The 25,082-nt window shown below is 37.7% G+C and overlaps 1 protein-coding gene across 4 annotated transcripts in view; it reads right to left on the minus strand.

The window, feature by feature from the left end:
- Positions 1-17,393, minus strand: part of LOC18440302 (SEC-C motif-containing protein / OTU-like cysteine protease family protein) — a 44,924-nt gene extending 27,531 nt beyond the window's left edge. For all 4 annotated transcript variants that reach the window (XR_016047104.1, XR_016047105.1, XM_011627306.3 and 1 more), the window contains exons 1-3: positions 17,086-17,393; positions 13,342-13,448; positions 13,136-13,211 (exon numbers count right to left, since the gene is read on the minus strand). Coding sequence is in view for 2 of the 4 variants with exons in the window: in XM_011627306.3 (XP_011625608.1) it covers positions 13,136-13,211; positions 13,342-13,448; positions 17,086-17,133 (231 nt within the window). In the remaining 2 variants the exon portion in view is untranslated. The remainder of the gene's footprint in view (positions 1-13,135; positions 13,212-13,341; positions 13,449-17,085) is intronic.
- Between the last annotated feature and the right edge of the window lie 7,689 nt (positions 17,394-25,082).

Consider the following 25,082-nt stretch of genomic DNA (forward strand, 5'->3'; position numbering starts at 1 on the left):
GTCCTGATACAGGCGAGGCCTCAAGTTCGCAGGGCCAACTAGCCCGGCTAGGTATGTTTATATCCCTTCTCTAATTTTTTATTAGATCTTGGTCTATTTCATCGATGTTACTTCAATATTTCATGCTTGTGATCAACGTTGGCTCTACCACTGATCTGCGAGCAGATCTGCTCATTGCTGAGTTGATCTAATCTTAGATCAGAATTCGAATTGACCCCACGCTCTATCACTTTTAAAACAAGCTTGTGGTTCGGATACGAGGGATCTTCCTCTGAAAATCTCTCTAATCTTTTTTGTGAACAATTTGGCGCCCAACGAAGAGATCTTCAAAGGAAGATCTCTTGGATCTGAACAAGTGGGTGCCAAACCGTTCACGATGAAGATCAGAGAGATATTCAAAGGAAGATCCCTCGGATCCGACCCATAAACTTGTACTTAAAAGTGATAGAGAGTGGGGACAATTCAAATTTTGATCTAAGATCAGATCTCCTCATAAATGAGCAAATCTGCTCTCAGATCAGTGGCAGCGCCAGCATTGATCACAAGCACGAAATATTAAAGTAAAATCAATGAAATAGACCTAAATCTAATAGAAATAAAATAAAGAACTAGATAAGGGATAGAAACATACTTGGCCGAGCTAGTCGACCCTGCGAACCCGAGTTTTCGAGGCCTCACCCGTATCAGGACTGCGGCTGTAATTTCCGTCGTGGATCTTCCATATCTCTCTTTGCTATTGACCAAGCCTTGGCTTAGTTGAATAATTATCTTGGATCTAAAGTTTGAAGTTTGAAGGTTGCTGGTTAAGGTTTAATGGCCTAAGGGTTTTCTCTCTGACCTAAGGTTTTTCTCTCTGGGCTCTCTCTATCTCTCCGATTGCATACACTTCTAACACTAAAAGAGGCATGTAAATGTTTTTATATTAGACCGAAAAGGGGGTAGAATAGATAATTACTAAAAACCACTAGATTTGCCAAGATATTGGATCACAAGATGGGGACCATGGATTACGGTGCTTTATAGTTTAGGGATCTTATGGAATAATATGGTCCTAAGGGTTGTCTAAGGTAGGAAAATCATGAAATTTGTCAGTTTTAAAATGGAGTGTCTACACATAGTAGACTTTTAAACTTCTTAAAATTTTGTATGGTTTGAATTTTGATTTTGAATGGTCTAAAAAGGGTGATAACCTTAAACTTTCTCTTAATCCATCTCATGCCCAGGTAAAGGGGTATGGTTGTGTTAAGTAGGCAGCCAACATAAAATTTTGTCAAAACTCATCATGAAGACCGATAAACCTATAATATCTGCTTATGCTAGGGCATTCTCCAAAAGCGACACACTATACTGGAATCCGAGTATACTGAGAAATGAGCAAAGGGTACCTAGGGCGTTCCCCAAAAACGATACGTTGTATCGGATTCGAGTAAAGTGAGAAATGAGCAAGGGTTAGCTAGGGCGTTCCCCGGAAGCTAAAGAAATATATGGGCATAAACAATGGTATACATGAAATGATAATAATAAAAATGATGTAGGCATAATAGTGAATAAAGATTTAAATGATAAAGTTGTTAATATCAAAAGAATAAGTGATAGGCTCTTATTAATTAAACTTGTAGTAGGAGAAGAGATAATTAACGTATTCAGCGCTTATGTACCACAAGTAGGATTAGATGATAGAATTAAGAGACAATTTTAGGATGACATAGATGGAATAGTCCAAGACATACCAAATGGAGAGAGCACCTTTTTAGGAGGGGACCTAAATGGTCATGTAGAGAAGGATAGTAGAGGATATGAAAGGGTACATGAGGGATATGGGTTTAGGAAAAGAAATGAGATGGGCGAGACTATTATGGATTTTGTTAGGCCTACAACTTAGCAATAGCAAACACTTACTTTAAAAAGCGAGATGAACATTTAATAACCTATAAAAGTAGAACACAAAAAAACCAGATAGACCTCTTCATAGTTTAGAAAATAGATCGACCATCATGTAAAGACTGCAAGGTTATCCCAGGAGAGAGTTTGACAACCCAACATAGGCTCGTGGTCTTGAACGTCTGCATAAAGGCATGGAGGAGAAGGGGTGAAAGTAATGGGCATCCAAGAACTAGGTGGTGGGATTTAAAAAATGATAAAATAGACTTATTTAAGGATAAATTAGTTGAAGAAGGAAAATAGAACTCTGAACATGATGTCAATGTAATATGGAATGTGATGGTTAAATGTATCAAGAAATAGGCAAAAGAAGTTTTAGGAGAATCTAGATGGAAAAGAAACCTCAATAAGGAAACTTGGTGATGGAATGATGAGGTCCAGAAGGTCATTAACGAAAAACAATCATGTTATAAAACTTGGCAATGCAATAGAAACGATCAAAACTTAGAAGAACATAAAAATGCTAAGAAAAATGCTTAACAAATAGTAAGTAAAGCTAAACTTAAGGCATATGATAATATATACAATAAATTGGGGACAAGAGAAGGTGAAAAAGATATCTTCAAATTAGTAAAAATAAGAGAAAAAAAGCGTAGGGATCTAAACCATATTAAATGCATTAAGAGTGAGGATCAAAGGGTTATGATGAAGGATGACAAGGTTAACAAAAGGTGAAGAGTCTATTTTAAAAAATTATTAAATGATGAACACAATGGGAACATAATGGTAGAAGGGGCTGTTGGTACAAGTGATGACAGAGATCATAGATACATTCGTAGGATTAAGATGTCGAAAGTGAAAGAAGCTTTGAAAAGGATCAAGATAGGAAAGGCTTTAGGACCAGATGGTATTCGAAAGAGGTTTGAAAGTGCATGGGGGAAATTGGCATTGCTTGGCTAACGGGGCTATTCAACAAGGTGTCGAGAACAAAGAAAATGTCAGTCTAAGGAAAAGTATTGTGGTACCTATTTACAAGAACAAATGAGACATACAGAATTGTGCAAATTATCGAGGGATCAAGTTTATGAGCCATACTATGAAGCTCTGAGAGAGAGTCATTGAGCAACGACTAAGGCATGAAACAAGTGTATCTGAAAACCAATTTGGTTTTATGCCTAGAAGGTCAACAACGGAGGCTATTTTCCTACTTAGGTAACTAATTGAGACGTTTAAGGTGAAAGGAAAAAACCTCCCTATGGTCTTTATTGATCTAGAGAAAGCTTATGATAAAGTAACTCAACATTTGATTTGGCAACTGGCAGAAAAGAAATGCTACATTGACTTGGTGAGAGATATGTACGATGGAGCACTAACTAGTGTATGAATAACTAGTGGTTAGAAGAGTGAGTTTTCAATGACAATAGGTCTACATCAAGGGTCAGCATTGAGCCCGTACCTCTTTATCTTAATTATAGACGACTTAACTAGGCACCTACAGGATGAGGTATCGTGGTGCATGTTGTTCGCAGATGACATTATTTTGATTCCTGAGACCTGACACGGCATCAATACAAAGAACTTTGGAGGGATTCTCTAGAACCCAAAGGTTTTAAAATTAGTTCGAACAAGACAGAGAAATGGAGTGCAAGTTTAGTAATAATAAGAATAGAGACGAGGAAGCAGTTAACATTGACGGTCAAGAAGTACAAAAAAGACCACACTTTTGATATCTTGGATCGCTAATCCAAGGAAATGAAAAGATCGACGAAGATGTTGCACACAGAATTAGAGCTAGAAGGGAAAAGTGGAGATGTGCAACAGGAATTTTATGTGATCGCCACATACCAATGAGGCTGAAGGGCAAGCTTTATAAGACAGCGATGAGACCATCTTTGTTCTATGGGGAGGAATGTTGGACGGACAAAAAAATATATAGCCATAGATGCAGATATGAGGATGTTGAGATGGATGAGTGGCAAGACAAGAATAGAATTCGAATAGAATTCGAATAGAATTCGAATAGAATTCGAAATGAGTTTATTCGAGAGAATTTAGCCGTGGCACCAATAGGCGTTAAATGAGATAAAGTAGATTTAGGTGAGCTGGCCATGAATGACACCGACCAAGTATAGTATTTGTTAGGAGGTGCGAGTTAGTTTAAGTGGAAGGATTGAAAAGGGCAAGGGGCAGTCCCGAAAGGACGTGGTTGGAAGTGGTCCGAAAAGATATGGGCAATTATGGCCTCACTGAGGATATGGCCTTTAATAGAGCAGAATGGGGAATCAGAATCCATGTAACCGACCCCAATTAAATGAGAAAAGGCTAAAATGATGATGATGATGTTTGGTTTGAATTTTGAAATTTTGAACAAGTTTATTCTCAACATGTCATATGTTTGTTTATAAAAACATATTATAAAATATTTTAAAATGCAGTAAATTACAAATTTGACACAAATATATGGACAACACATATAGGTATATATCTACATAATTTGTACTACAGGGTGCCTGATGTTCTAGGCAGTCGACCTGGTGCTACCGCCTAGCTTTTTAAACCTTGATGATGACCTAGTTGATGAAGAAGGCCTAGAACTTACATTTAGAAACCATGGGGAGGCTTTGGTGATCCGCCACAGCATGATTACACCCTGAGTAGTAAACGAGGCAGATTGGTTAAACCCCGAAGATTTCTCAACTATTTGCCTCCAAAATCAGCAAGTCATCGATTGGGACTCTCCACAAAGCTTTGATGAGTTTTCAAATGAATAAGGTAGTAATCCAATTTTTTATCAAGTACCGGGAGTAAACAAAGAAGGTGACAATCGTTAAGATGAAGATGAAGAAGTTTTAGAAGAGGAAGTTGTTGACTTGGTTAGTCAACTAGGGGTTGGAGATGATCATTTTGAAGATGCTCCCTTGGTTTGTTCTAGGGCTAAACCAAGGCAATTTCAGCAAGTTTAATGGTTATCATAGTTAACGGGAACAGGAGCGACAAAAGCTCTGGGATAGGAAGTGAGCCCGTGGAGCGAGGTAGGATCAAAGATCGGTGGTCGGGGGAATGAGTCCTGTACATGCTCAGGTATAGGGATCGGAATCCCTGACTATTTGGGAGCATGTTTCATATCTACAAAGGGGTGAATTCCTTACTTAATGGGATTGTGCGTCACTGAGTTTGGGATTGAGGTTCCTAAAGTTCAGTTATCCACTGCATTATAATTAGGGAGCAAATTCCATTGAACAACAAGAAAAATCGAAAGACATTGCCATGTATAATTCCCAATAACTCTCCTCCTTCTAGGATTGCTAGGGGCTTAATGAGATATACACAAAAGAGACCTCACATTTCCCAAGTATACAAGTTATCCCATCACCCATAAGGTAACTCATGAGCGGCTTGATTTGGTTGACCAACACTCAAGCGATGGAACTCCTTAAGGAGGTGGACAGGACCTAATGAACTAGGCCCAAGGAAGTTGAGAATATTGATTACGACCTCATTCCTCACTAGAACTGCAGCATGCTAAATTTGTTTCCATCCAACTACTTCTCTCTCCTAACTCTTGTTGCCTTTCTTTGAAACTAGATACAAGTCACAATTTACAAGGTGTAAAGTTGTGAATTACAAAATATATAGAAAATCATGATATTCAAAAAGTTTATAAGTTAATAAAATTGGAGATCCACACTCCATTATATACAAATCAAAAAATGTAGCGGTGAAACTTGATCCCAAAGAAGAGGATACTCGATTCCAAGTTAGTAAATCAGACTTCCGCTTAATCATGGAACATTGATTTTGAGCATAGGGATCTAGATCCCATTACATGGGATTGAGTTCCCTGATTCCTGAATCAAGATCCCAAATATCGAGGAATCACTTGGAATCAAGATCTTGTGTTATGAAGTGAGATCAAAGGTTCCCGAGCAAAAGCCACCCCCTCCCCCCTAGAAGATCCCGGCATCTAAGGGTTGTATTCATGCAATATCAGCTAGTTAATGTGACTAAAACAAGTATACATATCATGGTTATTTTATCGACATATAATAACCCTTACCTCGAGGGGTCTCGAAAGTGTTTATGGATATATCAACTGATTGCAAAGACTTGGTTCCAATGCACAATCAATGTGTTTTGATAAACCACAATTTCCAGGATTTTGTTTACAATAATCGGATTGAAGAAGGTCGCGAGACTAATGCAAATTTCATCTTAGCACATTTTAAAACTTGAGGACGGGTTTTCTCCAGCCAAATGTGGGTGATGGAGGGAAAAATTATTTTTATATTTAATTTTGACTCAATTTCAAAGGATGTATGTTTTTGTTTTAGTTTTAGAGCTCATTTTTAGCGTTTTTAAGTTATTTTAAGGATTCTAGGATTTTTTATAATATTTTTGAGATTTTAGGAGATATTTAGAAAAGTGGTCAAAATACTTATCAATTACTAGTTTTACTAGGGGTAAAAGAGTCATTTCAAATTCTCTTTTCAAGTGAAGGGACTTATGGGGTACTTTTACAATGTTTTAACTTAAGTTGGATACTTTTAGTCTTTTTTGTTATAATATTATAAAAGGGCTTGGGCCGTTAGGGTTTCTAACACATTTAGGGTGTGAACAGTAAAAACAGGATGTGAATAGAAACAACAAACCCTATCTAGGTTTTACGGGTGTCTTGTTTGTGCAAGAAAAGCCAGGTCCACTCAAATCTGATGATTTTGATGGTTATCGAATTGTTTTTTTCCCTCTTTTCTCTATTTTCTTACATCAACTTTCCTCTTTAGGATCCTATCTCTCTGTATTGTGACACTCAAGCTACGAGCCACATAGCAACCACCCTAATATTCCACAAGCGCATTAAACAAATTGGAGTTAACTATTACATAAAATAACTTCAAAGATTATCTCCATTTCGAAAATAAGAACATCTAAATAACTCACTGACATTTCTAAGGAGTTCAATGAGGAAGCTTATGAGAACTTATTAGCAAGTTGAGCATTCATGACATTCATGAATCAACTTGAGGAGTGCAAACAGACATGACACATGAGATCATATATGTCCATTACGTACAGTTACGTACTATCTTTTTAGGCCATATTTGTGTGCAGCCCATATAAGCAATTAGGCATACATTGAAAAAGTCCTAAGGCAGCTTTAGTAAATTCTACCAATATAAAACATATGAGATGGAAATGAAATGGTCGATGTTCCACTTTTCCCAAGAGTTTATTCTTTTTCCCCAAACATTGTTGTGTGAATTAGCAGCATCTCAAGCTTTTCTCATCTAATAATCAATAAAAAAAAGACGTCATTAGAGCCCTGTTATCTTTGTCCATTACCTATCCCTTGTATAGATCGCCTCTTGTATGACAAATAACCAAGAAATACTTATAAAAAAAGGGATAGCTTGATGGAAATGGAAGGCCAATCATGGAGATACGAGGAAAGTAATAGACAATGACGGGAGCCTACAAAGCCGCTTCCTATCAATAAAACATTGGCAAAGAGAAATTATATGGCAGTTATAAATTTGTCAGGAAACACACTTACGAAAAAAAATTTATTTGTGCCTTCTTAAAGAACAGAAAAACTTAGTCCCAAACTATCCTCATATGGAAAGGAAGCAACCATAAATAAGAAATATCATACAAATCTTTTTATATTTAAAAAGTAATATTCATGAATTGAATTAATTTATTAGAAGTTATATTTCCGTAAAATGTGTGTGTTACAGCTGTTAGCCCTTCTCTACACACAACCACCTTCAACCATTTGAAGAACAATATAGTTCTATGGCTCTTGCTCCCATTCCCATTCACATTCCTGCTCTGGGTAACTAAGGGTTCAACTAGCTCTAGCTCCTAAAGAATTAGGAGTGTGTAGATCAAGGCATAGATGGGAGTCAGCTGTTTGCAAGGGATAAAATGGATCCAAAGGTTTAGAAGTTAAGATATTTTCTTGTCTTGCCATGAAAAACAAATCATTCCCTAACATAAGCCATAACGAGAGTGTGGAGTTCAATTTAATCTTTCCTTAGAGATACTAAGTGGGGATGATGGTGAGGGCTCAATGCTCACCTGGTTAATTCTGAACCATCTCGTAGGATCACCCTTTCATCCCATTTTCTTATCATAAAGGGAAAATTTTATTACTAAAATAAAATTACAAAGAAACTCAGAAGCATTAAATGAAGGTCAAGAGAAGTCAAGACGACATCTCAGTGTAAGGAAGCGTTTGTTCTTCCTCATCTATTATCCCTCTAAAAACAAGATCTAGGATTACTTCCTCAACATATTCAAGGAGTCATGGGCAAAGATAGAGTCACTCACTTGACCCATTGGGTCACTAGTCCTCGTTATTGTCACATGAGAATAATGTCTAATAACTTGGCTATTTTTTTTTTTTTTTTGCGACTATTTGACTTGTATAAAGAAATTGTAGTTACATTGCCACTGAAGTGGTAAAAATTGGCAACCCACAAGATGGGTGCTCAGAATACAAGAGAGAAGGTAGAGAAGAGGCAAAACTAGAGAGGAAGAAATAAAATACATATTCACCAAAAGCTCAAAACCTAAAATTGTCAACAAAATATGGAAGGCACTGATCTTGAATATCCGCAAAGTATGTCCACCTAGTTGGATTGTAAACAGTCACCAAAATATGAGTGCGGGCTGCTCCTTCGACCCATGTTGCCAGAGGCCAGTAGGAGATCCCTGCTACCGGGACAGACATCACCAAGTTGGATTGTATTCTGTCGCCAAAAGATGCGCGTGAGTTGCCCCTTCAACCCATGCTAACAGGGGCAAGTAGAAAGAAGAGAGTATATGACACGAACTGTCCCTCTGACCTCTACTACAATGTGAGATGGGCTAGAAAGAAACCCAAGGTGCCAAGATGTGATGGAAACTAGAAGGGAGAACAATAATGAAGGGAGAGTTAGAGTGAGAAAAGAAGGGTGGGGGTTTTCTGAAAGAGTGAGACTAGTGTCAAGAATAGAGAGCAGAGGGTGGTGGAAAGAGAAAAACTTAAGACAAAAGGTGGATAGAGGATAAATAAGAGAGATGGAAGGAAGTATAAGAATAGAGGGTTCAGGAGAGTAAAGAGCAGGTAAAGCAAGAGAGAGTGCGAGGTTAAGGCGCGAGGAGAATAGAGAGAGAGACAGAGAGAGAGCGAGAGAGAGGTTAAAGAGCAGAGGGATTGATGATAAAGGAGAAAGAGTGGGGGAGGAGAAGAGGAGAAGTCAGAAGAGGGAAAAAAGTGAGTATAGAAGCAAAGGCTGTCAACAGCAGAAATAAAAGCATATGAATTTGTTTTTCTTTCTTTTCTTTTTTTTTCTCTTCTGTTTTATTTTTTAAAAAACTTCAGTTTCTTCTTCTTCTTTTTTTTTTTCTTCCCACCTCCTTTTTTCCTTTTTTTTGTGGAATACGAAGATTCGAGAAGATGAGAAGGGGAGCAAGATAGAGGAGAGAAAACAAGAGGAGAGAAGGCGAAAGAGGGTGAGATAATAGAAAGAGGATTGGGCAAGAGAAGAACTAGCGTACTTGGTTGAAAAAGTGGATGGCAGGAAAGGAATTGTGAACTCCTTCCTTAGCAAGGCTGTCTGCGTTTGAGTTTGCAGCCCTTAAGATATGCTTGAAAGTTACTTGAGGGAGGTTAATGCATAGAAAATGGATATAACTGAAGAGGGAAGTCAGTCTCCATGGTGGAGATGTTTGCTTGGAGGCCCATCTAATCACACTTAGTGATTACACTCTATTTGAACAGCTGAGAATTTTGTGGCATGTGGTGCGCATTTCTTGAGTCCTTCCAACAAGGCCCTTGTTTCTGCAAAGGGTGGAATCTATAACTCCTAAGGGGCCCGAAAAGGTGCAGAAAATGCCTTCCAAATTAGCGAGGGTACCACCATAACTTGAGAGGCCAGGGTCACCAAAGGATGAACCGTCCGCATTAAGCGTGAGGGTACCCTCAGGGGGCTTACTCCAAAAGACTTTAATACAAGGAACATAGGTTTGTAAATTGAAATAAGCCAACTACCACATAAAAACGAAACTGGAATACTAGAGAAGGGAGGGATAATAGAGACCCAAACGGAGAATAGAGAAATTAGAGATTTTTCGATAAAGGGGAGAGATTTTGCTATTCCTCTAAAGGTACTTGCATTTCTCTCAAGCCAAACCATCCAAAGCACAGTTGTAAAAGCTATACGCCAAAGCTTTGTGGCATTAGCGGGGAAAGGTGGCGAAAAGAAAGCTCGAAAAAGGTCAGGGCTGTCTTGAGGAGTAGCCCAAAGCAGGTCAAAGTGTTGAAGGATATTGGACCAAAGGGTAGTGGAAAGGGCCAATGGATGAAGAGATGAGGTATATTGTCCTCATCTTGAAAGCATAGAATGCAACAGTTAGGAGGGGAGAAGCCCCTCTTCTGGAGTTGGTCCAAAGTAAGAACCTTTCATTGGCAAAGAGTCCACAGGAAGGCCTGGACCTTAGGAGGAATTGGCATGGAACATATTTTGTTTAGGAGAGGGAAAGGATTTAAGTTAGGGAGGAGGCAAGCATATAAAGAAGCTGCCAAAGGTTTGGAGCCCAAATTAAAGAATCCTCCGTGGAAAGGGGAAGGGGAGGGGGAAGAGGGGGCGGGGGGGGGTGGGAATGGTGGGGAAATAGGATTTAGGAGCTGAAGGAGGGAGCTTAGGACATGACAGTCAGGGTCAAGGAGGTTCCTTTTAAAAATGGGAGTCCAGGTGAGAGAGCTACCTCTACGCTCAATGTATTGGGTAATGAGGACATCTTGATCAGATGCAAGGAGAAACAGAGGGAGGAAAATGTGGTAGAAAGGTTGGTCTCCTAACCAAAGATCTTTCCAGAATCTTATTTTGTGGCCATTTCCAAATTTGAATCTAGTTTGGTCGAGGAAATAGGATTTTGTAGAGGAGACAGATTTCCATGCTACATAAGCTCAAAAGATAGGGGAACGGGGTAACCATCCATTGTCATCGAGTCCATATTTAGCTAGGACAATGGATTTCCAAAGGAGAGGGTGGGGGTAAGTGAAATGCAATCAACATTTACCAAGAAGAGCATGACACCAAATGTTTTAGGGTAGTAGATCATTTCCCAAGAAACTAGATGGAATTTGAAGTCTTCAGAGGTACCACACCAAAGAAAGTCTCTCATGAATTTCTCTAGGCGATTAACCACTGAGACAAGGATTTTGAAAATGGACATCTGATAAATGGGGATGTTGGCGAGGGTGGCATTAGTGAGGATGATTCTATCCCTATACGAATCCCAACTAGCAAACTTCCAAGTGAATTTTTCTATTAGGTTGTCCCATAGTTGTTTCCTGAGTTTCCCTAAACAAAGAGGAAGGCACATGCTTAATTGGTTACCGCTTGATGATTTGAAATGCTACATCCTAGGCTCAATTCTTACCAGGGTAGGGGCCCTCTCCCCACTGACTCACCCAAAAAAGAGGAAGGCCCAAGTATGTAGAGGGGAGGGAATCAACATCGAACCTAAGACACTGGGCAAGGAAGGTAATGTCAGCGTTGTTAACCCTAATACCTAACATTTTGGTCTTAGAGAGATTAACCGTCATGTCAATGGCCGCTTCAAAACACTTAAGGAAGATCTAGAGACTATCAACCTGGGGGGTCTCGGCATCTAAGAAAACAAGGGTGTCATCGGCATAGAGGAGGTGGGTAAGGATGGGTCTAAAAGGGGCGGTTTGGAAACCCTTGAGGGTTCCACGATCAAAGAGTCTGATAATGGATTTGGTGAAAAGTACCCCAATAAGGTTGAAAGAAAAAGGGGAGAGAGGGTCTCCCTGTCAAGGTCTCTAAATGTAGAGAAGAAGCCCAGCAGGGAGCTGTTGATAAGGACAGAGAAATAGAGTTTAGAGCTGCATCCCATGACCTAGGATCTCCATTACTTCTGAATCCCATACGAGATTGAATCTCGTCAAGGAGACTTCAATCAACAGAGTCATAAACTTTTTTCCAATCAAGCTTAATGACCAGGCCATTCTCCCCTAAAAGGAATCTAATAAGTTGGCTAGTTGGACTCCGATTTGCCCAAATCAACTAAAACTGGCAAGGTGCCAATTCCAAAACAACCCCAAGCTCTCCCCACTAAAGAAAATGATGAAACTCACCAAATTGATCCATGTCTTATACAAATACGTCCAAGTCTGTACTGATTTTATGTGAGTCTGCCCAAGTCTTAAAAAGAATAGTGAATATTTTTGAGAAATATGTGAGTTCCAAACGATAAGACTTGGCGAGATGACTCAGAACTCAGAGCCTACTCGCCTTAGGGACCTGATGAGTCCAAGGGAAAGTTCGGGTTCAAAACATTGAATGAAAAGGGTTGGGACATCTGAAAAAGACTGTTGAAATGGTCTTTTAAAGCCTATGTACAAGTTACTACAGACACATTGCAACATGGACTCCATGATTCTATTGACCCTGACTCATCAAAATATTTTCATCAGCTGTTGGAGAACCCTCTAAGATGTTCAAGCTTAAATGTAATGGAAATTCTTTGGGAATCCAAGCATGTACGTGGTACAGGGTTTTACTAAAGATGGTTATGGCAGAAGCCTTAGGAGCCTTGCACAGCTGGTAGGCACTTGTGCTCCATTGATGCAAAGGTAAAATGGAAGTTGTAGAGGGTAGTTCAATCAACCTTGCTAGATGGAATTGTAGGCAAAAAATCAATAGATATCAAATAATGTCAGAGAGGAGTTCTCAATGTCTTACAATGATGTGCTTAGAGAAGCTAAATGCATGGTGCCACCGTGGCTCAGGATAGAGTAGGGAGGGAGTCCTCTCTTCACAGGGGTCATTTTATCCTCCATGACCACATTCCTTTTCAGAATAAATCCTAATTTTTGCATCCCAAATGCATCTTAGCATTTTCTTTCTCCAATATTATTCAACAACTGTGGAAAAAAATAAACAAGAAAAATTTGGTGGCTAATCATTACATGGCAGCAATTGCAAGAGGGCAACATACAATCATCATCATCATCATCATAGCCTTTTCCCAACTATTTGGGGTTGGTTACAAGAATTCTAGTCCGACATTCTACTCAAGAGGACAACATACAATAGGAACTCAAAAGACCATTAAAACTAAAACGTATCAATTAACTCTGATTTCCCATCCCAATGAGCATACAGCAAGAGTTATCAAAAAAATGACATAACAGTCTTAAGTTTAACATTCAAAAAAAATATTGAGATACAGTCCATACAGTTATGTGGTCAACCACCAAAACTCGATACTTGTGATGCTCTTCTTCATTGCCTTCTAATTGATCTGCAAGAGCTCTGACAACGTGGAGAAGGGAGTCCTCAGTCAAAGGAAGTCAACCTTGTCAATTAGACAAAGTACCACAAACATCTTGTTCGATTTCTTTATCGGTGTTAAGTACGCAACAAACATCTCACAAAAACATACCGAAATAAACAATTCCCATCAGAAGTCACTTGAATAATCTTCAGACCAAGTGCATCTAGCTGAGATTTGAAATGAGTAAGATCAGTGTGTTTGCCATGCTTCACGACCTGCCCACGAAACAATTACTGTAAGTGGTCCAAACCAACATAATCATATAAAAATAACCAGTACAATTAAATGTGGATACATATTCTCTATACATGAAGAATGGTCTTCTTTTTCCAATGCATAGAAAGTAGTAGACTAATGTACAAAGTAATAAAACATTTATGCTGACTAATTAAGTTGTAATTGACATAACTGATTTTTAACAATTAAGTTGTAATTGACATAACTGATTTTTAACAACCTGTTACACCGACAACTATTGAAAATTTACACCTTTAATGTAAGACTTTAAAATGTCTCACACATGATATGCTCTCAAAAGCAACAGAAGATCAAAATCAATAAACTCCAATTGAGCCATACATAAACATATAAAAGGACCATTGATTTTCTGAATGGTCAAAAACTAGATAAGTGCAAGCCCTCAGTGAAAGTCTGAGTAACAAAGAATTGAGATCCATCAACATACACCTGTTTCCTTATGTTAAATGCGCCTTTCATTTGCTTGGTTTGCAACTAATTGTGGAATGGTTCGGACCAGCAGCCACCCTAGAGATACTAGGTATTATGTGTTATTTGTTTTTTTTTCTCACAGCGAACAATGAAAATTTTTTATGGTCTTTAGAGGCCTCCTTGTGCTTTTCTTATAGGGAAAACTACCCCAGATGGTGTTAACACTGTAGATCTGCCGATAGCTTTCCCACGAGTGGGCATTCGCCCAAATCGGGGTTACAAGTACAAAGTCACGGTCTTAGAGGTGGGAGTGCTCAGTATGACTCCATTTGGTTCTACACAAATAGCAAATAATTCTGCCCCCATCAGAGTAGTTATTGCCCCTTTTGAAGTGCACGTAAGCATTGTGTCGTTAATAAGCAGGTTTCACAGAGGGAAGCAGCTCCCACTGCCAGACGTAGGACATAACACACCGTTTGAATTCCAAGATAAGTATATAAACAACAATGGTGCTACTCCCACTAGGATGAAAGACTTTTTAGGGCATTTTGGTAGGAATTTCCACTTTTCATTTATTATAGCTTATACAGTAGAGACTTCCTCCTCCCACCTTTGAGAGCGAGAACTATTCTTCTGTTCGATATATATAAAAGTGGAATTTTGCACATAAGTCTGCTCCCACCTCTAAAAGCTCCTATTGGTGAAATCAAAGGCAAACTCAACTCCCAACACACAAGCACTTGAGCTCCTTCACATTTTGGTCCTCAAAACAAGAAAAGATCCCTGCCAAAGTGGCTGATCCAGAACTGGTTATCCCATTCGAAAGAGTCAATGATTGCTAGTATAATGAGAGGCAGGTAGGTTATGTTGGCCAAGCGTCACTGGCATGAAGCAAGAAGGTACTACTTGTCTTTTGTATCCAAGACAAATAAAGAAGGTACTACTTGTCTTGGGAGAAGCAAGAAGGTACTAGTTGTCTTTTGTATCCAAGACAAATAAAGAAGGAAAAGGGACTTCCTAAAAGTCATCTATTGTTGCGGTGAACCCACTTTATGAGCATAAGGACAGTGTAACCCCTGGATAGTACCTTACGTCGACATAGAATCTGCCTTGAACCTCCTTCTATGTGGGCTTGAAACTTCAGAAAGATTTCATACTGCCCAACAGCATGCTATGTCAGTTTCTCGCTCTAAAACTTGGGGTTATTTTTTGTATTTGTTTTGCAGGGATATGGGGACTTATGGCCTCACTGAAGATATGGCCTTTAATAGAGCAAAATGGATAATCGGGATTCATATAACCAACCCCAATTAATTGAGAAAAGGCTAAAATGATGATGATGATTGTTTCGCAGGCAGCAAAAAATAGGGAACTTAGGTGTGCTCCTTCTTGATGATGCTACATCAGATTTTAGTGAAATATCGATTAATAGGCCTTTGAGTCTAGATTGTGTACTAAAAAATTTCATCTCAAAATCATTTGTATTTCGTGGGATATTAACAAATAAGTGAGTGTTTCCATTGTGCAGCCGCAATTTTCAGACATCTCCCATTATCTCCATTCTAACAAACAAATGTCAATACCATGAAATCGTAGATCAATTATATCATGCATGGATGAGAAACCCTCTCATATTTTTACAATAGAGACAAAATTCAAGACAGGATAGACTGGACTTGCACTTTCATACAGTTAAATTGCAAAAGGAGAGGGAGAAAATTTGAACATTCTCCCCTCTGCTCTGCTCGTACCACCTCTAGCCAACAAGTAATCCTAACAATCACAAACAGCGTGGACAAATTATTTGTAAAATCAGTTCAAGAGAGAAACAATTAGCTCGTTATATGAAACTAGACATACATATCCTGTTCAGTTAAGGCTGTGGAAGGAAATGTAAAAGTAGAAGGAAAACAATTGCCCAAAACAAAAAATATATACACTGAATGAGTTTCAATAATGCTTCCCCCCGAGTTGATTAAGCGATCAAGCTGGCTCACAGGCTAAACTGACTTTGCCCACTCTTTCAAGATCAAATTATCAATAAGGTAATCACTCTTCATGTAAAGTGCTTGTTGTATTTTCAAAGAAAAAAAAGGAGTTTTGAGTGTACCTTTTACATATTGGCCATATGACATGACAATCCACCCCAATATAATTGGTCATTTCATGAAAGATCCAATTAAAACCTATGTGCATTGAAATTTATTTTCAGAAAACTGCTGCACTCAACTTCTCTTAACGTTTCTGATCTCCATAGAAAGAGCACAAACTCAAGTCAGTGACAGGTAGTATTCTGCCACAGCCCCATAGTCATCCTCACCAATGATTGAAAAAAAAAATTCCTTTTACTTCTCGACGCACCAGAAAGCTACCGATTAAGACACATGATTTGAATCACTTGCCTGTGAACTTCTCTTTCTATTTAAAATCTTGTAAAAGTTCTCTAAATTTATTCTAACTATCCCTTGAATTTTCAAAAATTCTTTCTCAATTCAAGAGTAAGGAAGGAGAATCCTTAAATCCATCTTCAGATTTGGAGGATTCCCGTTGAAATAAGAGTGATACTTCAGATGCCATGTTCACAACCAACCAACTTGGATATCCCCATAATTCCCGCAAGTACCTATAGTTTGTATAAAACGCAATTCTGCAACTGATAAACCGCCTTTCAAATATTCTAACGCAAATCTCAATAATTTTATTCCTATTTTAGGGAAGTTCAGATCCCATGATAGACAGAGAAAGCACTTCTAATTACTCTTAGGACATAAGTCATGGTCATGAATAATTGCAACTAGCATTCATTATTTCAAACATATAAACCATGGACATTATGTCAGTTAACTCTTTCTTTCTTGTGAGATTGATAGTTACCATTGTTAACCAAATCAACACTGAATTCAAAAGCAATTTTTAGGCTCAGGCCTCGGTGTCGACCACGGCCTCGTGCCTCGGCTGAGTCAAAGTGGGGTATAGCTAAACAGGGTTCAGAAGTAAGAGGAGTATAACCCAATTAATTCAATTTACAAAATGCATCGCAATTACCTCTCGAGAAGTATGACCCTTTCTGTAAGGGATGTGAAGATACTTGGAAAGATAACAAAATTGCAGGCAATTAACGCCAAGAAAAAAGTACAAGTAGCTATATATACACACATACAACTTAATAAAAAGAGGACTTACTTTTGGCTGTTTTTTCGGTTTGGATTTCTGATGCTTGTTTTGAACCATGATGGCGATGAGTCATAAAAACTTTCAGAACGAAAAGCTCTCTCTCTCTTCTCTTTCTCTCAATTTGAGAGTGGTGGGCGGCTTCGATAGATCAGTAATGGTTCTTAGGGCGCCCTGTTTCTGCACTCCAGCTGCTTTGTAAATATTATACATTGTAAAGCCTACAAAGATATGAGATATAGGCATGCATATGTTCGAGAGTTTGATTACTTGATAACCATACCTATTCAATTATCATTTATAAGGGCCTGCTCCGATGTATTGGTCATCACGGATAATTCATCTTTTCAGTGGAATTAAATCTAGTATATTTTGTTACGGGAAAATTTATATAAAATTGCAACTTTGAAATGTAGAATCACATATGCACCTCAAAAATCTATCAGAAATATTATTTTAATGTTTAAAAAACCCTCTAATCGATCATCTCAATGTCATGAATATAAAAAAAAAAGTTTTTGAGTCTCGAAAATAATACATTTTGCAATATATTATCTAGACAGTCAATTTTCAAGATTTTCATATATTTATAGATCTACTTGATTTTAAACATTTTTTAAATTTAAATTTTTTTAATTAGGTATGAAAATAGATTTTAAGATAATACTAAGTATTTTTTACAATAAAATTATATATTATAATAAAATTTTAAAGTGCACCTTAATTGGATTGTTTAAGGTTGCAACCTTATAGAAACTGCAACTTTTTGTTATTATTACAATGTTATAGGAAATAAATTGATTAGAAGTTTTGTACATAGCTTTGCTTTCATTTCATTTAGGAAAAATTAAGTAAATATTTGTTTTATTTTCTTTTATTATCAAAATATTTAAAAATTTCCATTCTTACTCATATATCACTTTTTTTATTTGGATTGCATAATGATTAAAAAAAAATAACGGAATTGCCTATTTTTTTATTTTTCAAAAATTAAAATGGGTCCAAATTGGGTTTTTGAAAAACCGACAAGGGCTGAATTATCTACGTGTCACACTCAAATTTTGGCATTCTCTCTTGTTTCATTCTTGAATTTAGGGTTTTGGTTTTTAAAAGAGCAGCTCACATCTCTGGTTTTAATGATCCGTTGTGCTCGAATCGTATTCTTTCTCTACTGCTCTCTCCTCAATGATTCTCTCTCTATGCTTTGCCCTTTTAGTTTCTAGATCATGGGGTCTCTCTTTCTCAAGAATGTTCGAAACTCACTTGCCCAACTAAAAGTCTCTCTCAAGATTAATCGTTCAAAACCCAAACATGCCTAACTAGTTTCTTTCTCTCTCCAAAACCCAACATCCACCAGTTAGTTTTGTCTGGTTTTTGCTAATTATCTCCAAATGATTCAGCTCTACATTGTAAATTAAAAACAAAAAAAACAAAAAAAAAAACCCGGCTCTCCTGTCACATTAACGGCAAAGTTCATATCAGAAAAATTAACAAGCAGCGAAGCCAAAAACATCACAGATAACCGCGTTCCTCTGAAAAGTTGTCCTAATCGTTTTCTGACAAGGAGAGGGAGAAACCCTAAATATGCTAGCGTTTCTGCCCATCATGGAGAAATCTAGTTTTAATTTGCTTCCGTTGCATACGTGAAGCTCTGTCTCATGTTTTGTTTATGGAAAGAAGACCCCAATTCTACCAAGTTTTCTTCTAATGGCGTCAATAAGATCCATTCTAGCCTCCATGGTTCACTAGTTCTAGGTTACCATGGATTGGATGGGCACATGCACAGGCCTCCAAGCCCGCCGACTCCACCAAAGCCACCCCCAAAAACCATTACAAGGGAGCTTACATGGATTGACATGACACGGAAAGTACTATCGAAACATAAATCGGAGGTAAAGAGAGAGAATATCGAAATATGTTGTGTGAACGATGAAGAGAGAGAATATCGAAATATGTTGTGTGAACGATGAAAGAGAGAATACAAAAAAATGCTTAGAGAATCGAGGCTCTGCTATTCGGTTTTTCGAAAACCAAATCCGAGACCATTTCGGTTTTTTAAAAATCAAATTCAAATCCATTTTGGTTCTTGAAAAACCGAAAAGTACAATTGGGTATTTAAAAAAAAAAAAAAAGTTCGGAATAAAAAGGAAACATAAATATGAGTAATAATGGAAAGTTTTAGGTATTTTGATAGTAACAGAAATCCATATTTAATTTTTCCTTTCATTTAAAGTAATTTATTGAAAATCATACCTTTTTAAAAAAAAAAACAGCTACAAATATTTAGAAATCATCAAAAAAAGTTAAATAATCAAATAATCCTAGCGGGGCACGTGCTCCGCACATCGTTTGATGCCTATACTTTTAGGCAATTAGATTGACACCTACGAATTTGGAAAATGTGTGTAGGAGCAATAAATCATATTGCGATGACGATACGAGACAATCAAAACCTCATTTAATGAACATTAGTGCATACCACTAACGCCTAACATCAAAACAATCAATTCCTCATTTCAATAATATCAGCGCATACCACATTTCGCTAGCATCAAAACCACATTAACTGGTTAATCTGTAAGAAATATTCAGATTAGTATGCTCTACGTCTGCGTAGCTGGTCTACGATCTCTCGTATCAGAACACAAAATATAACTTAAAGGTTAATTTCAGTGACTTTATTCCACTGCTAAAAACTTTCTTGAGTTACATGTTAATAACAGGAACTCTGAGAGGCTGAGGAATGGCCTAAAAGCGGAGATCATACCTTTAACATGGGGTAAAAGAAAGTTGGCCTTTCAAACCAAAACCAAAATTACAGTTAACAAGCAAGATATTTTCGAACTCATGGCAGGAGATATTTCTTCAGAAGTAAGTCTAGATACTCCTCGTTCATCCACCTCTGAACCTATGTTTTCAAAACAAGAACATCTTTTTGAAATGACCTATACTCCTGAGAAATTTTCTAAAACTCAATCTCAATTGATCAATCCTTATCATGTTTATGATAAATCAAGCTTAAACTGGACTAAAAGGATTAAGAAACTTTGTGGAAAGAAAAACCCTGAGTCCATAAAAGAGTATGTCCAAGCCTCTTCTTTTGATCAACATCATATCCCAGCCACCCAGTCTGAACAATATGTTACAATAAACCTACCAAAACATCTTTTCCCTTTATGGTTAAAAGAAGGATATACCCATATCCATTTTGGAGCCATAAAATTGGCCTTAACCTTTCATGGCAGAAAAAGGATGGAAGCAGTAACAAGAATTGCTTTGTTAGATACAAGATTTCTTGAATACCAACATGCTTGTATAGGCACCATTCAAACAACCTTAAATGCAGGCACCATCTTTGTTACCTTCTTCCTAAATTTCAATATCCCTATAAAAGACCCCAATCTGAGTTCAGCATTCAAAGTTTAGTTACAAATAACTGGAACTAAACAAATTGAGACCTCTTCAGTAGCCACTCTCCACTACCAAATGGTCTATCATTTACAAAACCATGCAATCGATATTGTTACACCTTTGACCCCTGAAACAGACAACACTGCTTTGTTCATTAAAGTTGATAACAATTCTCAGCCAGTTTGCCATTATGTCCCCAGACAAATATGCAGGGAAAGACAGATTGAATTAATACCCTCCACTTGGGTTACAAATTATGAGAATTTACAAGCTCAAAGCCAACCAGTGTTAGAGCTTGACAAATGGTCAGGTCCAAGTTGATTTCCTACCCTCCAGTCAGGAAAATCAGACCAGAGATATTTTTCCAACTCATTTCCAAGGAATGCTCGAAAAGGTTCCAATTCTTGCCTTTAACAAACTAGGCCAACCTGTTTATGAACAGAAAACCATAGATGGCCATAATTGGTTTGACTGCTGCAACTGTGATTCTTGCCTTCAAACTGATGATGAAATGGAAATAAAGAAGAAGAAAGCACCAAAGAAAAAATCTTCTTCACAATCCTTGCACCAGAGATACCAGGATGGAGATCCTACAGTTGATCTCTTAGGAGAAAGTTCAGGAAGTGTGATTATTATGTGACTTATGGTACTTCTCCCAAATCAGTCCCACAATCTTCTCCTATCATTTCCACTGGATGGGATGATAAAGATGATGATTCCAATTCCAAAGTACAAAACAACTGTTTAATATTTGACCCTTCCAGCTCAAATTATGCAGATAGTTTTTCTCCTCTTTGTGATTTTGAAAAAATACAAGAAAATGAAAATCATGTTTGGAAAATAAAAACCCCTCTGGCAAGAGACTCTTCTAGTACTTCTAAACAGATTTCATCTATTGAAGCAAGCCTAAACTGGCAAGCTGAGAATGCTAAGTTTCAAAATTTGGCATTACTGCGACTAGAAACTACCCAAAATTCTATGAAAGCCCAGTTGGAAACTACCTAGAACACTTTTTCGTCTCACACCCAAGGGTTGACACGCATAATTATATAATTGAAAGAAAAAATTCAGCTGTTAAATGAAGAACTTTTGCAAATATTGTATTGTGTAAAAGACATACATGAACAATCTTATTTATTGTCCGTCAAAGGGAAAGAAAAAGCATTTTTGGAAAAACAATTACAAAGCTTTGAAAATGACTATTGAATGAAATCCTAATATCAATCTCCATACCAAACCCCATATCAACCTTTGCCAACCTTTTCTCCTCAACCAAGTTATCCAACCTTGGGAAACCCAGATCATTTTCCACTAACAAGAACTTTGTATCCCCCTGCTAGAATTATTCACCCTAGACCTTTTGGACTAAGATCCTATAATCCTTATGAAGTTGAAAGAAGATTTCCAAAAGAAATGTTCTTTCCCCAATTAAGAAAACCACAACCTAGACCAGAACCTAGTCCTTCCCAAACCAAAAAACCAAACCAGACATCTCCTACAGATAAGCCTCCCAAACAAGAAACCCAGATGTTCCAACCCTCAGAAATTGATTCTGATATAGTTGCCTCATCCACTTCTCGTTCCATACAGCTACCGGAACCCGAACCTCTTGGTGATATGAGCACCTTCTTAAAGAATCTTACCAAACCCTCTGAGATAAACCTTCATTCTGAAACCTAGTCTTCCTCTGACTCATTATCAGAAACTTCTACACCTACAACATTGTCTGAAACTTCTGATACTTCTGATCCTCTGTACATGATGAACCAACCAGAAGCTGACCCTCCAGAAGAACCTATGGAACCAGACCTAGATCCCATACCTACAGAAGAATTTAGACTTCCCAATATTCCACTCCCAACCCATGGAGATTCCTCAAAAGGCTTTACTATAGATGACATCCCTCCTTCGAAATGGATAGACAGATTCAAAGAGATCCAAGGATGGATGCATGCTGAAATGTTAAATCTTGCAAATACTTTGACCAACACAATTGCAAAAGTCATTGTTCGTTTTCGTGGAAGACTATTTGACTGGTATGTCAGCCTTGGAGAATACAGGCAAACTCAATTAAGAAAAAGTCAGTCCATCATTGAATTTTTCAGCTATCTCATTGCTGAATTCACAGGAACAGTCAGACATGAACAAATTACTGCAAGAGAAGAATTTTTCCAACTTAAATGTTGTTCTTTCAAACGGCATGATCTGGAAAAACATTTTATGGAAATGAACAAAAGATACCATAAGATTGGAGGAATCGATGATGTTAATCTCAAGCAATATTATTTAGAATCTATTCCTCCTACTTTGGGCAAAGAAGCCACCAAGACAATGGAAAACCAAGGACTCACAATTCAAACTGTTAGTTTTGGAGAAATTTATCAGTTTGTTTTACATGCTTTAGAACGGTTATGTAACCAAGTAGAATTTGTCAAGCAAATGGAGAAAAACAAGTATCTTCTTGGCAAATCATGTGACAAGCCAAATTTAAAGATTAAATGTGACACTGAGAAGCATTGTACATGTCCTTCTCTTGGAAGAAAAGCAAAACAGAAATATGGCCATACCATGGACCACAAGAAGAAGAAGAAAAAATTCAAAACTTATAAATTTGTTCGACGATCCAAATTTCGAAAGCATCGAACCAAAGGAGACCGATGTTATGTTTGCGGTAAAAAAGGACATCTTGCAAAGAATTGTCCCAACCAACAGAAAAAGAAGAAGCTCATCCATCTTCTTTCACAGGTACCAGACGAATCTGTTAATGATGATTTGGAATCGGTATTTTCGCTGAATGATGAACACAATGATGAGACTTTGATCTCAATCTCCTATACAATGGACTCTGAGCTTAATGAAATCTCAAATTCAGTCATACCTGAGGTATTTTGTCCCCCTAAATATTCCCCTGAACCTCTTGACCAAATACCTGCTGACTCCTATTCACTCTCTCAACCAACCCCAATAGCCATGGTTCAACTCTTGCATGAACACTATTCCAAACCACTTACCCTCCTTGCCTTTTTTGACACTGGCGCATCTGCAAGCATATTAAAACCGGATCTGCTACCTAAACAATTCTAGGAAAACTGCACCCAGTCCTTCAGAGCTGCCAATGGAGAAAAGTTTACCATCACCCAGATCAGCAAACCTCTTCTCATAAAAGTTTTCCCAAAAGTTGTCATCCAACATAGACTCTTAGGATCATTTTTACCCAACAAAGACCTCCTGATAGGATTTGATGTACTACACCAGGTCAAATTGCACTGGACTTCCAAAGGACTGCACTATAGAAACCTCACACTCCCATGGATAGCCAGTCTAGATCAACCTTTAACCTTAGAACAGGTCAAAGACAAGGACAAAATACCTCAAGTATGACTGAATTTGAGATTTCATTAAGCTCAGAGTCCACTGTATAGGAGATTGAGATCAAAGTCTCATCATTGTGTTCATCATCCAGCGAAAATTCCGATTCCAAATCATCCTTAACAGATTCGTCTAGTACCTGTGAAAGAAGATGGATGAGCTTCTTCTTTTTCTGTTGGTTGGGACAATTCTTTGCAAAATATCCTTTTTGACTGCAAACATAACATCGGTCTCCTTTGGTTCGATGCTTTCGAAATTTGGATCGTCGAACAAATTTATAAGTTTTGAATTTTTTCTTCTTCTTCTTTTGGTCCATGGTATGGCCATATTTTTGTTTTGCTTTTCTTCTAAGAGAAGGACATGTACAATGCTTCTCAGTGTCACATTTAATCTTCAAATACGGTTTGTCACACGATTTGCCAAGAAGAAACTTGTTTTTCTCCACTTGCTTGACAAATTCTACTTGGTAACATAACCGTTCTAAAGCATGTAAAACAAACTGATAAATTTCTCCAAAACTAACAGTTTGAATTGTGAGTCCTTGGTTTTCCATTGTCTTGGTGGCTTCTTTGCCCAAAGTAGGAGGAATAGATTCTAAATAATATTGCTTGAGATTAACATCATCGATTCCTCCAATCTTATGGTATCTTTTGTTCATTTCCATAAAATGTTTTTCAGATCATGCCGTTTGAAAGAACAGCATTTAAGTTGGAAAAATTCTTCTCTTGCAGTAATTTGTTCATGTCTGACTGTTCCTGTGAATTCAGCAATGAGATAGCTGAAAAATTCAATGATGGACTGACTTTTTCTTAATTGAGTTTGCCTGTATTCTCCAAGGCTGACATACCAGTCAAATAGTCTTCCACGAAAACCAACAATGACTTTCGCAATTGTGTTGGTCAAAGTATTTGCATGATTTAATATTTCATCATACATCTATCCTTGGATCTCTTTGAATCTGTCTATCCATTTCGAAGGAGGGATGTCATCTATAGTAAAGCCTTTTGAGGAATCTCCATAGGTTGGGAGTGGAATATTGGGAAGTTTAAATTCTTCTGTAGGTATGGGATCTAGGTCTGGTTCCATAGGTTCTTCTGGAGGGTCAGCTTCTGGTTGGTTCATCATGTACAGAAGATCAGAAGTTTCAGACAATGTTGTAGGTGTAGAAGTTTCTGATAATGAGTCAGAGGAAGACTGGGTTTCAGAATGAAGGTTTATCTCAGAGGGTT

Source organism: Amborella trichopoda, chromosome 13 (genome assembly GCF_054954075.1).
Source record: "Amborella trichopoda isolate Santa Cruz 75 chromosome 13, AtrichopodaSantaCruz75HAP2 v2.0, whole genome shotgun sequence".
Classification (NCBI taxonomy): domain Eukaryota; kingdom Viridiplantae; phylum Streptophyta; class Magnoliopsida; order Amborellales; family Amborellaceae; genus Amborella; species Amborella trichopoda.